General features: G+C 46.4%; 1 protein-coding gene across 1 annotated transcript in view; it reads right to left on the reverse strand.

Moving 5' to 3' along the window:
• The window catches only part of MREG (melanoregulin), a 60641-nt gene extending 56627 nt beyond the window's left edge, over positions 1-4014 (reverse strand). Inside the window, exon 1 of the mRNA XM_059393436.1 lies at positions 3843-4014. Coding sequence (XP_059249419.1) covers positions 3843-3937 — 95 coding nt within the window. The 5' untranslated portion in view covers positions 3938-4014. The remainder of the gene's footprint in view (positions 1-3842) is intronic.
• Between the last annotated feature and the right edge of the window lie 11418 nt (positions 4015-15432).

Genomic DNA, 15432 nt, shown 5'->3' on the forward strand with positions numbered 1-15432 from the left:
GGAGTCAGGGGAGCTGGATTTAGCCCCTCTAATCTAGACCAGAACCTCCAATCAAGCTACGGTTGCAGCCCCCCCTTAGAAAAGTCATAACCATAAGAGACCCAAGGGGTAAACAGAAAGTAAAGAGATGCCATAACTGCTTGGGGAGACTTTCTAAGGCTGCATCACAAAGGAGGCAGCTGAATCGGGCCTGGAGAACAGAGCAAAGCTTAAGAAGTCGGAAAAAAAATAAGATGTCTATCTAACAAATATGGCATTGGCAACCACACACCAGGGGGAGACCAGCATGACAAGAACGATCACAGGCAGAAACCTGAGAATCAGACAAGCCAGGGAAAGAGGAAGTGTGAAAGCAAGCGCAGACGGTCAGCACAGAGGTATGGCCCACGCACCAACGAAAGAACATCAGATTTCTATTTCTTGTGACTTGCAAGAGAGCAATTTTCATGTCACCAGGCAGAAGCCAGAAACCAGATTTCAGCAGCACCTGGGTGGGGTGGTCAGTTGAGCCTTCGACTCTTGATTTCCGTTCCTGTTGTGATCTTAGGGTCCTAGGATCAAGCCCCGAATCTGGCTCCCTGTTCATCAGGACTTGCAAGTCCATCCATGCCTTGCATTGCAAGGAGCCACTAAGGAACTTGGGATTCTGGCTTTCTCTCTCCCTCTGCTCCTCTCCCACCCGAAAATAAATAAATATTTTTAAAATATTTTTAAAAAAGAGAGAAAGCAGATTTCATGGTGAATGGGTGATAAGGAAGAAAGTGGGGGGTAGGGGGGACAGTTGACAACTCTTTCAAGACCTTTGCGCCCGTCACAAAAGAAAGCAAAGGGTGGTAATTGAAGGGCTGGGCAGTATCAGGATGAATTTTCAGGCATTCCTAAAAAAGGAGAAATTCTTTTTCTAGAAAAAGGGGAAACGAAGAACAGAGAGAAACACAGACACAAAGCAGACAAGGCACAGGCATTTCCCTTCAGGTATAAAGTTCTAGAAAAGCCAAAAAAAGAACAAGGTCAAAACATAAAAGGCAAGATCAGATTGGCAAAGGAGATGAGACTCAGAGTTGCTTTTCTTGAACTCACGAGAATCCCTGGTGCATTTTGGAAGAGGCCCTCAAGTGACCATGTAGACAAATGACACTTGTCATTCCCCAACCACACCTCTTTCCAGCACTGCTCCCTTGCGGCCTGAAACAAAACTTGAAAACCATTACCTCACCATAAACGATTTAGTTAGGGGGAGAGCATATATACAAAACCCTTTTTTTATAAATATTTAAAAAAAAAAAAGACATAAAGAAGTCTCCATAAAATAAAAATTAAGACCATCTGGCCCCATGATTTCACCACATCAAGATTTCAAACCGGCCACTTTTCGAAACAGTCTGGCAGTTTGTCAAAAAGTTAAATGGAGGATTCCTGTATGACCCAGCATCCCACTTCTAGGGATATACACAAGGGCACCGAAAACTTACATCCACACAAAAACTTGTGCGCAGACGACCACAGCCCCAAAGTGGAAACAACCCAAATGCCCATCCATTGGTGAACAGGTAAATAATATGTAAAGAAGCCAAACATAAAAAGGGTATTCAGCCTTAAAAAGGAATGAAGTGATAATAAATGCTACAATGCAGCCGAAACTCAAAAACACGATTTGGAGTGAAAGAAGCCAGGTGCCCAAGGCCACAGAGTGTTAAGATTCCATTTATAAGCAACTTGCAGAAGAGGCAAATCTAGGGAGACAGCAAATCTAGGGCTGAGGAAGGGGGAGTGGCGAGTCATTGCTAAGGGGTGTGGCATTTCGTTGGGACTTGATGGAAATGTTCTCTCTCAGATAGAGGAGACGATTACAAAACTTTCTGAATATATGAAAAACCACAGAACTTCCCACTTTAAAAATAAATAAACAAACAAAAAAAGATTTCAAATGACACCTCATGGTGACTTCAGTAAGGAAGAACATACAGTTCCCCATACACACACCTATCACTGCTCCACACTTCCACAAACAGGCCGCTCTTCCCAAATGGGTTTGCACTGAAATGATGCCAGGATTGACACTAAGCCACAGAAGACCAGTCCACTCATACCCGCATGCTCAGAAGAATAACAACGATAATTAACACTAACAAGAATTTATTGGTTGTTTGCTATGGGTCAGAACACTCTGCTCAACACTTTACATGGATTAGCTCATTTTCTTTCTCACCGCAACCCTTTGAGGTGCACACTGCTGTCCTCCCCATTTTACAGATGAGGAAATTAAGGCAGAAATAGGTTTCATAATTTATGCCCAGTCACCCAGTTGGGATTTTCACCCCAGGCATTCTGACTCATGAACACTAGGCTCTTCTGAAAATCACTTACAAAATTCACTGCCTTCCAATGCAAACCGGGCCGGTGAAGATTTTTAAATAACCAAAACTATTAACTCGAATAGCAATTGGGATGGAAAACTGGAAAGACCCAAGACACTGAGAATCAGTACTGTATTCTCATTACACTGAATACTGACAAGTTGTGCATACAAGCAAGCATGAAATTCCAGATTGTTACTTACTTCTTTGTAGACTGAGGGTGGTTGACTAGCTGTCTCCCTGTCCATATTATCCTAATAGTCTAGGTTTCTTGTTGAAACCATCAGCAAGAGCACACAAAAGTTTGTGCATCGTGTGTACAGTTGTTTCTGTATATAAAGCCGACATTACATATATATTTACACACATGTGCGCTCACTAAACAGTGAGAGGCAGATCGTGAATTCTAAATCCTAAGTCATGGGAGTGAGAGATGAATGAGCACAGAGTCATCAAAGAGAGCTGCTGCGGGGAAGGGGGGTGGGGGGTGGCTTGAGAACCAGCATTTAGCTGGTTGGGGGAGAAGGCAGGAAGGGAGGATAAAGGTCATTTCTTGAGGCAAGCTTGGGGGAAATAAGAAGGTTGAATTGCCCCTAGAACAGCAAGGATGCCTGTCTGATTAAATCAAGGAGTGCACAGTATTTAATACACTGGAAAATAAGAGTGGACAGGCAGCAAGGGGTTACGTAAGACCTCCTAAGTCACGGGAAGTGTTTGGACTTGACCGAGTAAGAAAAGGTAAATCATGCTTTTGCAAACTTAGAAAAGCTTTATCATGTTAGCTGCAGGGTTCATAAGAAACTACCCCCTAAACATGACCTAATGGAACCCTCATTTCATCACTGCGAAGGTACAAAATTAATTGCTTAACATGACAGCCCAGAACAAAACTGTGTCGCATGGCCCCTTCCACAGAGCCACTAAGCGCACTCACTGCCAACCTGCGTTCCATTTCCTCACACTTCCTAACCGAACCTGTAATGAGTCAACAGCCTAGTCAACAGGCTGTCCCTACAGGAAATATGCATTTTTGTTTTGTTTTGTTTAATGTGAAAAATATTACGGCGACTCAGTCACTTATAATGGTCTTTCTTTGGTCTTTCTGAAGACACCGTACCCAACTTCTCTCCTGGACGAACTAGAAACTCACAGTCGCCTTTTTCACTGAAATACGCCTATTAAAGACACGGTCTCCGCAGGTCCTCCAGACCGACCCCGACGCCAACTTCTCTCCCGCGCTTCCCTTGGCGCTTCCCGCGGGCGTCCACCTGGGTCTCCCGCGCCTCCGGAGGTTTGCGCTCGCGGACAAAACTCCTACCCACGGGACAGGATCTCCGGGCGGAGGCCGAGGGGCTGAGTGGGCGCCTCGGTGCGACCGTGAAGCGAGCCCCCCTCCCCGGCTCGGACGGGCACACGGGTACCCGGCTCCGCGCCGCCGGCCGCCGCCACGGAACTGCAGACGGCGACCCCGGGGCGCGCACCCACCTGACCAGGGGCTCCTTCTCCGGCGCGGCGGGCTCCTCCAGGCACCTGCACGGGCAGCAGCAGCACACGGTCCTCAGCCAGTCCCGCGGCCCCATGGGGAGCGAGGGGCCCCGCGGCGCCGGCACTCTGGGACACGGCCGCGGCGGCGAGCGAGCGCGGCTGGGGCGCGGCCACCCGGCCGGCGTCCAGGTGCGGGGACAGTGGCGGCCCTGGCGTCGCGGGCCGGTCCGTGCGCATCACGCCGCGGCCGGGGACGCGGGCGAGGCCGGGACGCCTGCAGGGCCCGGGGTCTGCGTGGCCGCGCGCTTTCCTCCACTTGGGTTTTGTTTGGGGCGCCTGTTTGGTTGGGGCTTCCCCCCTCCCTTTCTTTTAATTCCCCGGGGGCCAGTTGGGACGCATGCGTCCCCGAGACGCTCCGCTGCTGCCCTCTCAGGAGGAAGCGGGGACTCCAGGCAGCCGGCACCTCCGACGGGCGCCCGGGGCTAGGGGAGGGACGGGGCTTGCCCGGGAGTGACGGGGCACGAGGCTGGGCGGACTCCATTCAGACGTTTTATTGGCTTCGCTCCCCAAGGAAATAAAAGGTCCTCCTTCCTACTCAGTGTCTTCAAAGCAGAGTGGAGGGCACGTTTTTTACCAGGTCAGCCCCACACGGAGTAAAAGCTAGCAGAAGAGCGTGGATTGACACGTTAGCGAAGCGGTTTGTTTGGTTTTGTTTCGTTTTGTATTTAAGTAATCCCACACCCAGCATCAGGCCCCAACTCGAACCCAGATCAGGAGCCCCAAGATCCCCGCAGTGAGCCAGCCAGACGCCCCCAGAAGCGGGTTTTTTTTAAAGTACTGCATTTCCCATAATTTTCCAGTTGTTTTCAAGCTCACCAGCCCCTAAAACACAGAACAGGCAACCCCTATCATTAGTTTCTTGCAATTTTCCAGAGCTCTTTATGTGCTTATTTATAAACGTATGTATGCTTGTAAAAACTTGTAAGTATGTGTACTTCCGTCCCGCTCCTTTTTTTTTTTTTTTTTGAAACCCAAATGGTAGCATACATCCCACATTTGCGCCCTGGCTTGTTCCACTCATTAGATCATGGAGACCTACAGCAATACGGGTCTATCTTCCTCTGTCATTTTAAAGGTTATTGTACGGTCATATCGATTCCCATGTTATTCAAGCAGACCCCTACCTACTGACATTTCAGTTCATTCTGGCCTTTTCTCATTAAAATAATGCACCAGTGACCATCCTTGAACTACACATTTGGACATGTGTATCTATTGAGTAAATACTTGCCAGCTCAATGCTGGGTCTTGGTAAGGACTTTTTAAAAATTTTAATAGAGATCTTGCCAGATTGCTTTCCAAGGAGGCAATTCCAATTTGCACTCTGACGGGTAACGTGCGAAAGTATCTATTTCCCTACACTCCTGCCAATCAAGTCACCATCTAATTTGTCATCTTTGCCAATCTAATTTATTCAACAAATACGTAATCAGCGTCTGTTGTGTGCCAGACTTGTACGAGGCGCTGGGCAAACTGCAGGGAACAAAAGAAACAAAAATCCCTGTTCTCTGGAGCAAGCATTCTAGGAGGAGAGTTAGGCAAAACAAGTGTGTTCTTTAATGTGTTAGAAGGTAATGCGTGGGGGCTCCTAGAGGGCTCAGTCGTTAAGGATCTGCCTTAGGCTCAGGTCATGATCCCAGGTTCCTGGGATCAAACCCCACACAGGGCTCCCTGCTCAGCGGGAAGCCTGCTTCTCCCTCTCCCACTCCCCCTGCTTGTGTTCCCTCTCTCTCACTGTGTCTCTGTCAATTAAATAAATAAAATCATACAAAAAAAAAAAAAAAAGGTAATGCATGCTATGGGGATAAATAAGGCAGGGAAGGAGACAAGAAATGCCAGGGAGGGGGATGTGTGTGTGTGTGTACACGTGCAGGGGAGAAGGATGCTGCCTGCAGTTTTAAATGGGGTGGTCTCAGAAAGCCTCCTAATATGGTGACATTTAAGCCAAGACTCGAAGGAGGTGAGCAAGCCAGCTATGATATCACAGGGAGGAGCATTTCAGGGAGGGTGGGGCTGGGCTAAATCCCAGAGGAGAGAGAATAGACTATAGGATGCAAGAGAAAGAGAATTCTAGAGGCCCTGGAGATGTGTAGGCTAGGAGGAAGAGTAATAGGTAATGATGGAATATGGGACTTTGTAGGATTTTGCTTCAGCTTAATCTCCGAGTTGGAGGTGTTTGGGTGGAGGGAGTGAAGCGGTCTACCTAGATGACAGTGCGATCCATTAGCTGCCACCTGGAGAAGAAACTGGGTGCCAAGGGCTGTTCAGGGAGATGCACGTGGAAGCCATTCCAGTGATCCAGGTGACAGACCAGGGAGGTCTCAGTAGAGGTGGTATGGACTCTAGATGGAATTTGAAGTTAGAGCCAATGAAATTTGCTAAAGGATTGGAAATAGAGTGTGAAAAAAGAAAGGAGTGACTCTAAGGTTTCCAGTTGACAAGCTGCAAAAGTTGACTCGCTGTTGATTGAGATAGAGAAGAACCTGGTGGGGAACGGGTTTGCAGGAGTGAGGAGGAAGAGCTAGAATTTACTTTCAGAAGCGTCAATTCTCATGGGCAGTGTGTTAATTTTTTTAATGTGTTGCTACCCCTAAGTGTGTCCTCTCCTGGCTACATTATGAAGCTGAAGGAACTTATCAAATGCATGTTCATTGACAGGCTGGCTACAGAAGGATAAAAAGTAACAGGAGGTTTCCTTTGACCTTGACTAAGGTTTTGATGTAAAGTCCACATTACAGAGTAGCTGTTGTTGCCAGGCAGCATGGGGCTGTGTTATCAAGCCCAACACCATGCCATTTATCACCTGCGACTATGACAGCAGGGAGGCTGAATGCTGTTCTTGACGGCAAACTTCCGACTGGCTGGAAAACCCCTTTGGGAGAATGCGCACTAGGTTCTAAAATTGGATTTTGAATGTGAGTCAGTCCACTCAGGTTCAAATAGAAAGTGGGTAGAGAAGGCTGCCAAATGTGAACTCAGCCAGCAAGAAGATGCTGTCTAGGTTCTAGCAACTACTATTAACTACTGGAGTGGGATTTATTGAGTAGATAAATTAGAGAAGGCTTTCAGCTCTTGGAAAATACAGGTGCTCTGCCCCTTTTCTACATGTCACTTAATTCTTCTGAACCTCAATTTGCTAATCTTTGACATGGATATTGAATCTGGCCCTCCGTAACCAGACACTGTTGTGAGCTTCGAATAAGATAGTTCGACAACCATGAAGTTCCTTAGAAATGTCAAAGGTCAACACTATTGATCAAATCCAGTATAGGCCTTTTGGTTCAATGTCTTTCCCAATATTCCTTAGCTTGCCCATGATAGTATCTGTACCTCTGCTGTGTGGGGCATCTTTCATGTGGTCTGTTTCAGACAAGATATTTCTAGAAAGCCATGGAACCACATCTGCTTAACAAACATGATCAAGGAAGTCTTAACGGCCTGATTTACTAAGAATTGTATATACTGTTTACCTGCTCTAACAATTACTAATGTCTTTTTTTTTAATTAATTTTGAGATATAAAAGTTGTAAATGAAACGTTCCTCTAGATAAGTTGAAATATTACAGCTCAAGTTCCTTCTGGCCACGATCCACAATCTGTTCATCTTCTGCCCTCTCCGGGGTAACCTTGTCATCAGTACGGTACCAAACTTTTTCCAGACACATGACCACCTGGGTGAACCTGTGATGTAAATTTACATCACGTGTGTGTTGTTATTCTTGGCAGTGTTTCGTTTGAATATAAAAACTGCATGTTAATCTGCCAGCTTCTTCCACCTAGTAGTATGTCTTGGATATTTAACCTTATTAGCCCATATAATACTACCTCATTCATGTTTTAACTGGTGTGAGTATTCTATTAACCAATTTGCTAAGGATTATTTTATCTATGTTTTTGCAGTGCCCATCTTCCCAGATCTTAAATACTCTCCTGATTTCCCTGTTTCTTTTGGTAAATAGGATCTTGGGGAAGAACAATGTTACCAAACCCTCCAGGTACAGCGTCCAGGTGGCTGAGACCACGTTTTGGTGACCCTGTTTCCTGTTTCAGACCTCATTCACAGAAGGGCAACGAGCCTTCCTGTTTTTAGAGTGATGCTAGATTGTTCCTACCGCCTGAGTTGACCCAGCACCACCCACCACAGATGGCAACATCTGACATCACCAAGAGCCCCTGGGCACCTGATGTCGGGGGAGTAGGCAATCTCCTGGGGCACAGGGTGACTCACAGACCCATCAGCTGCTTGTTTTCAAGGCAGAACCGCTGGCCCATGTTGTCAGCCTTCTCCATGGCAGGAAGAACTCTGGTGCCTGCTTTAAAAACAAGTCTCCTTTAAGAATTTATTGATGATTCCTGTGAGTTACCGGTAGAGGCATCCACAGGGCAGGACAGATCAGAAAAATCACATTCTTAGGCTCCAACAGCACATCGTGATTGCATTCCACAGGAAAGTGAGGCTTGCAATGACATAGTTCAAGCTGATGTCACTCATAGAGTCATTCAGCAAATATTTATTGCACCAGGTCTTGGGGATGCAATGGTGAATTAGAATGTGGGCTCCATCCATGAAAACAAGGATTTTGTTTTGTTCTTGCAATATCCCAGCACCTTAAGCCATGCAGATCCAGCGTAGGGACTCTGGAAGGGAAGGACTCTAGAAGGGAATTCTGTATCATAGCATCAACGAGAGAGCAGCCACAGGGTAGGCACCTAACAAATGTGTTAAAGAAATGTGTGAAAATAGAAAAGGGGCTGTTGAGTGAGTCCAGAGTTTGCGCGAAGTTATCTTTAATTTCTGAAGAGCCCCTTTATGAGCCACCCATATCCAGTAGAGAGGTAAGGGACACTGTCTTCCTTATAGAAAACAACCATCCTCTGAGACAAGCCAGTAATCCAAGCAGACCTCAGCCTCATCACTGTGAGTGCCAAAGGTGGACCGAAGTGACCGAAAAGGGACAGCTAACATGCCTCCTGTCTCTGAAGAAGTCGCATGACCTGAACCGAAGGCAGAGGCTTAACCCACTGAGCCATCCAGGCGCCCCACGTCTGCTGTTTTTCTTTGAGGAAGACCCCACTCCGATCCCATGGGTTGGGTCTGATGATCAATGTACTCCCCGCCTCCAACCCTCAGACCTTAACCTCCAATGAGGGATGGGTGTGCGTCCAAGATGGGCCGATTAGACACGCTTCCTGAAATTCACATCTTAAGGACAATGAGCCAACGACAGAATATGGCTGGAGTGGAGACATGAATTATTTTCAAAACAGCATCCTGAAGAAGTCCAACAGCAATTGCTGTTTAGATATCTGGACCTTGCCTGTTCCCCGATCTTCCAAAATCCCATTGTTCAACCTGTTGAGTTTGCCCATCATTCTGAGGCTTATTCTATCACTTGTCAAGTCAATATTCTTTTTCCTTTTTTTTGCTTCAAGTCAACAAGGGTCAGAATCTGTTGCTTTCACAGCTAAATCTATACAGTCCTACTGACGAGGGTTAAGAAACAAAAAAGGAGTGATTGTACGCAGAGAGAGAATCATGAAGGACCAGCTCTTTTTTAGACCATACACGACAGGCCAAAGTTTGATGAAGTCAGGTGAGATTTTTGTCTGTTTCTTTGCTTGATTTCTCCTCCCCAAAGAGAAACAGATAAAGATCTGCCACCCAAGAATCCTTCATTGTATCACTCTGTGGTTCTCCATAAAGCAAATGACTTTCCATATTGTCATACTATTTTTATTTGGTAGAGTCTGCTGATCAATTTCACTTGCTTCCCTGCCCCCACAATGCAGACTCAGAGAAAACCTTACTGATCAGTCTTCGCTCCTTCTTCAGTGTCAAGCAACGAACATCTTGGCTCTCTCCTCAAAATTTAGTAGAGACTCTTGCAAACAACTTCGTACGTAGGACCCAGTGCAACCCACACTCTGTAATGGCAGCCGCTGATGCTCTAGTTCTCGCGTGCTTGTGTGTGTGCAAGGAGTTCTGCCGTCTGGAACGGATAGAAATGACCCCACAAAAAAAGAGCCAGTCCGTGGGTCTGTCAAGGTCAATGCCCGGCAACTCGACTACAGGGGCTTTCTGCAGGAGGGATTTAAAAATACCACCCCACCCCCTAAAAATTGAGAAAGGTAATTGATGAGTTCAGTGACATCTACTCCCAGACCAAAAAGGAAGAGAGAAATTATTGCACTGGATATAGGTTTCTAGTTTCCAGGTGATCCTAAACACCTGCATTAGAATCCCTGGGGAGGCTTATGGAAACACCAGATTCCCAGGCCCTACCAGAGACCTTTGGAATCATAAGCTCTGGGCTGGGGCCCCGGACTCTGCTATTTTACCAGGCTCCCCAGCAGGGATGGTCCTCGGTGGAGGCTGAGGAGGTATTTATGGCCCAGCAGTTAAGGGGACACTCTCTGTTGGGGCAGACCCTGCTCTTGTACAAACAGCCCCAAGAGTGAGCCGCCCCTCACTTTCCGGACCCTAGTCCTGACCCCACTTCTCAGGCTTGGGAATTCTGAGTCACGCGGCAACCTTTAAAGGGATCACTGAGGTCGATGAGGTCATCAATCCGACGTGACGGGTCTCCTTATAAGAAGAGGAGATTGGGATGCAGGGACGGAGGGAAGACCAGGCGAAGACACAGACAGAAGGCCGCCATCCACAAGCCAAGGCGAGGCCTCGGGATGAAATCAGCCCTGCTGGCACCTGGGCCTCACAGCTTCCAGAACCGTGAGAAAGTACACCTCTGCTGCTTCACCCACCGAGTGCGTGGCGACTGTGAGGGCCGCTCTGGCAAACTGACCCACGGAGGACACCAGAGAACCACCGGCAGGTTCCCAGCAGGGGCTCCGGCGTCACAGCGCGCCCGTGTGGCTGCGGTCAGGATGAGGTGAAATACTACCCCGCGGGCTTACGGAAAACAGGAAGTGCTCCCTGAACTTCAGCTACAGTTACTGCTGTTAAAAAATATACATACCTTTGGGTGCCTGGGTGGTTCAGTGGGTTCAGCATCTGCCTTCCCCTCAGGTCATGATCCTGGGGTCCTTGGGGTCCGGGTATCAAGTCTGGCATCGGGCTTCCTCCTCAGCCGGGAAGTCGCTCCTCCCCCTTCCCTTGAGCCTCTCTCCTGCTCATGCGCACTCGCATTATGCATATATAATCACCTAGATGGCCCAGTCGGTTAAGCATCTGCCTTTGGTCATGATCCCGGGGTCCTGGGATGGAGTCCCACGTCAGGCTCCCTGCTCAGCGGGGCATCCACTTCTCCCTCTCCCTCTGCTGCTCCCCCTGCTGGTGTTCTTTTGCTCGCTCACAAGTGCGCGCGCTCTCTCTCTCCTTCTCACAAATAAATAAATAAAATCTTTAAAAATAAATAAAAATAAATACATATGTATTTTTTAAATACATAATTTAATCAGATTCGACTCCTTCCCCTTACACAGCCAACTGTGACCACCTAAAATTATTCAATTTAACAAATACTCATTGAATGTCTACTTTATAAGCATGGCACTGTGCTAAACCTCTTGCGGAATACAAAGATGAAAAATAAGCAGCACTCGTCCCCAGAACATTACTCAGAACACATCTACCCACAACAAAAATTGCAGAATTATGATGCTGAAATCCTCTCTATTCCCCTGTGCCCCAAGGTGCTCAAACTTTTGGTTGCTCACATTTTTCACATAGAACTATCGTAACCAGACTCATCGAGCTAACTGTACTTTTCCCACAATATTCCCATTCTAATTTAATCCTCTAACTCTACTGGGACACACTGTTTAGACATCCAGGCTCAATCCTCACCTCTTCAGGGACGAAACGGTTTTGCTCCTCCGGAAGACCCACCCCTATTATGCCAACTGCTCTACAGCCTGCTAAGTCTCCCCAGTATAGCCAACTAAAATTAAACATCAGCCTGGATCCATTGGTTATACCACACTTGCTCCTGATTTGATTAAACTCTACTCAACAAACACGTATTAAGCACTTGCTACATGCAAGGTGACACGAAGATACTAAACAGGAGAAAACATTCATCCTAACTCCTATACTGGAGAATACATGAGCACCGTCGTTGACTGAGAAAGGCCCTCAAAAGTTTGCTCCAACTTTAAGCCCAGATTCCACCAATCTGAGTGTTCATAAAGAACCAAATTTATGACAATGGGTTTTTAGTTTTCCATTCAATTATATTACTTCTTTCTCCATAACAGTCACAGAGATACAGAAACAGGCCAGAATCCCACAATTTTTCCTTGTAAGTTGTACCCAAGCGGGAAGTACCAGGTAAACCTCCCCATGAAGATTTCATGTCTCCCCTCCTCTAGTGCTCCATCCTACCACCTAGTGCCTATCCCTCCTAAGGAATCCTAGTTTCTTGGGAGATGGACTAAGGATCTGAAATGGGTTCCAAAGTTTGCTTTCTCTACACCACGTATTCAGACTTAGATCTCAAAGGACCATCTCAATATTCAAATGCGAGGCTTCAACGGTCTCTAACCAAACTCTAAACCTGCTAGGGCACTGCTGAACGTGCCAGGGACAATATGTCCCCTTTTCTTATCAGCATGTGCCACACGTGATTGATTTTTTTTTGGATGTTTGTTTCATTCGATCGGATTATTGCTACTCGATTTATTAGATTGATTTACTATCTTATATAGAGGAAGTAATTTAAATCAGTGACTGAAACTGAAACGTCTTTGTTTTCCAATTTTATTATTTATTTTGCTTTTTATCTACTTGGAATAAAAAGTACTTCCATAAGGTGGTGGGGATATGGACATGGGGGAGGGTATGTGTTATGATGAGTACTATGAAATGTGTAAACCTGGCGAGTCACAGACCTGTACCCCTGGAGATAAAAACACATTATATGTTTATTTAAAATTTTAAAAATTAAAATTAAAAAAAGTACTTCCAAATCAATCGTGGAAACAACTTGACATAAATCAAAGGGTGGGAGCAAAATTCCCCAGAAAAAGAATAGTCCTTGGTGAAATGTGTCGATGGGCCACTTTCGCTGTGTAAAAATTCCCTCTGATGAATGGCCTAGAACTATGTTGTTCTGCATACTAATGGGGGGGGGGGAGCAGGAGTTGGTGTGGGGACCAAGGACTGGAGAGAAACCAGAAGGAAGAAGAAGCAGGGAGGAGGGAGGAAAGTACCAGAAGGGCACCTGCCGTGAGCTGTGTGTGAAGGAAGGTGGCAGTGAATCCTTCCAGAATAGGACAGCACCGCAGGCCAGGACTCAGACAGGATAGAGTGAGACTCTTAAACTGATGGATGCTTACTTTCTACTTGACCAAAGCTGAGGTCCCTTTGAATACGTTATGAGTGCCCTTCTCGAAGGCTTTGTGAAGTTGGCCAGCTTAGGCCTGTAAGCGCCACTCCCCCTCCCCTTGCTGAGCCCCACAAGGGTCTTTTCTCCATTAGCTCTGTCTGGGTGTTTTCAGTACAGAGAGGCCTTTGTCCCCTAGGTAGGGATTTGACACGGAGCCACCGTCCTTGTCCCTCACGTCTTCCCTATGTGCCCCATAAGAAGGCGAGGTCTCCTGTTTTTTGTCCATAGGCATAGAATTCTGTTCCCCAGGGGAGGCAATCCCATCTATATTAAATTTATTAAAAATAGAAGCTACAGGGGGGTGAACTTCCAAAACATTACGGTAAGTGAAAAACAGCTGGACAGGAAAGGTCACCTACCCTATGATTCATTTACGTGACATCTCCAAAATAGGTCAATCCAAAAAGACAGCTCATCTGGGTGCCAGGGCTGGGAGGAGAGGAAATGGGGGGCAACCGATTGTTGGATATGGAGCTTCCTTTTGGGAATGGTTTTGAACTGGACAGAGGTGGTGGATGCACAACACTGGGAATGTACTCAATGCCACTGAATTATCTAAAAACTGTTCATCTTATGGTATGCCAAATTTGCCCGAATTTTTAAAAATGGGTTAGGGGCTCCTGGGTGGCACAGTGGGTTAAAGCCTCTGCCTTCATCTCAGGTCATGATCCCAGGGTCTTGGGATCGAGCCCCGAGTTGGTGTCTCTGCTCAGGAGGGAGCCTTCTTCCTCCTCTCTCTCTGCCTGCCTCTGCCTACTTGTGATCTCTGTCTGTCAAATAAATAAATAATTTTTTTTTAAAAAATGGGTTAAAAAGACCTCTTCCCGGGGTGCCTGCGTGTCTCAGTGGGTTAAACCTCTGCCTTCAGCTCAGGTCATGATCTCAGGGTCCTGGAATGGAGCCCTGCATCGGACTCTCTGCGCAGCAGAGAGCCTGCTTCTCTCTCTCTCTCTCCCTGCCTGCCTCTCTACCTACGGATGATCTATCGAATAAATACTATAAAATATTTTTTAAAAGAAAATAAAATAATAGGATGAAGGACCTTTGTGGTGATTTAAGAAGGATTGGGCTGCTGAGTTAGGGCAACAAAGGCAAATGATTTAGAATAGGCAGAAAATGTCATAAACACTCCCTACCTCCTGGAGGCTGGCATTTGGGTTTGCATGTCTAAAGACTCAAACTTGGGGCTCCTACATGGTTCAATCCATTAAGCTTCTGTCTTCAGCTCAGGTCATGATCCCAGGGTCCTGGGATTGAGCCCTGGTCAGGCTCACTGCTCAGTGGACAGCCTGTTTCTCCCTCTCCCTCTGCCTGCCGCTCCTGCTTGTGCTCTGTCAAATAAATAAATAAAATATTTTTAAAAAGATAATAATAATAAATAAAGAAATAAAAATAAAAACTCGATCTTATTATTGCTCTCTCCAAAGTTCTCAGAACTCAGGGATACTGGTTCACGCTCATAAACCCCCTGGGAATTAAAGCATGTGGTCTAGGCTGACACAAAAGTCTCACAGTGGCTCGACATTCTGAGGTGCCAGAGCAGCCCATTATTTCCGCTTAGGCAAAACTGCACAGAAAATCAGATATCTTAGATTCTTTTTTGCACATGGACTTGGAGGGAAGGGAGTTGGTTTAACGGATTCAGTTCTGAAAGTCTGATGCAGCCTTTTCCACAGCCGGTGTGTACACACTGAACCAAGCAAATGTTTGTAACCTGTGAGTGGGGTGTGTGTCTTATGACCAGTTTCTACACTGGATGATGGATCACTCTCCCACTTTGGAGGGCTGCATGTTTTCTGCTCACATTTGTATTTTAAACCAAATTAAAATGAATTATTGCTGTGAAATGACAGGGAATTTTGGAATTTCCTCTAAGATACTTAGCAATCAAGTAGGGGAGATAAACAAGTTTGGAAAAACATACATCATAATTAAATCTGGGGGGGGGGGGCCTGGGTGGCTCAGTGGGTTAAGCCGTTGCCTTCGGCTCAGGTCATGATCTCAGGGTCCTGGGATCGAGTCCCGCATCGGGCTCTCTACTCAGCAGGGAGCCTGCTTCCTCCTCTCTCTCTCTCTGCCTGCCTCTCTGCCTACTTGTCATCTCTCTCTGTCAAATATATAAATAAAATATTTTTTAAAAAATTAAATCTGGGTAATGGGTATTATGATACTTTTCTCTCTAG

The sequence above is a fragment of the Mustela nigripes genome, chromosome 3 (assembly GCF_022355385.1).
Source record: "Mustela nigripes isolate SB6536 chromosome 3, MUSNIG.SB6536, whole genome shotgun sequence".
NCBI lineage: Eukaryota > Metazoa > Chordata > Mammalia > Carnivora > Mustelidae > Mustela > Mustela nigripes.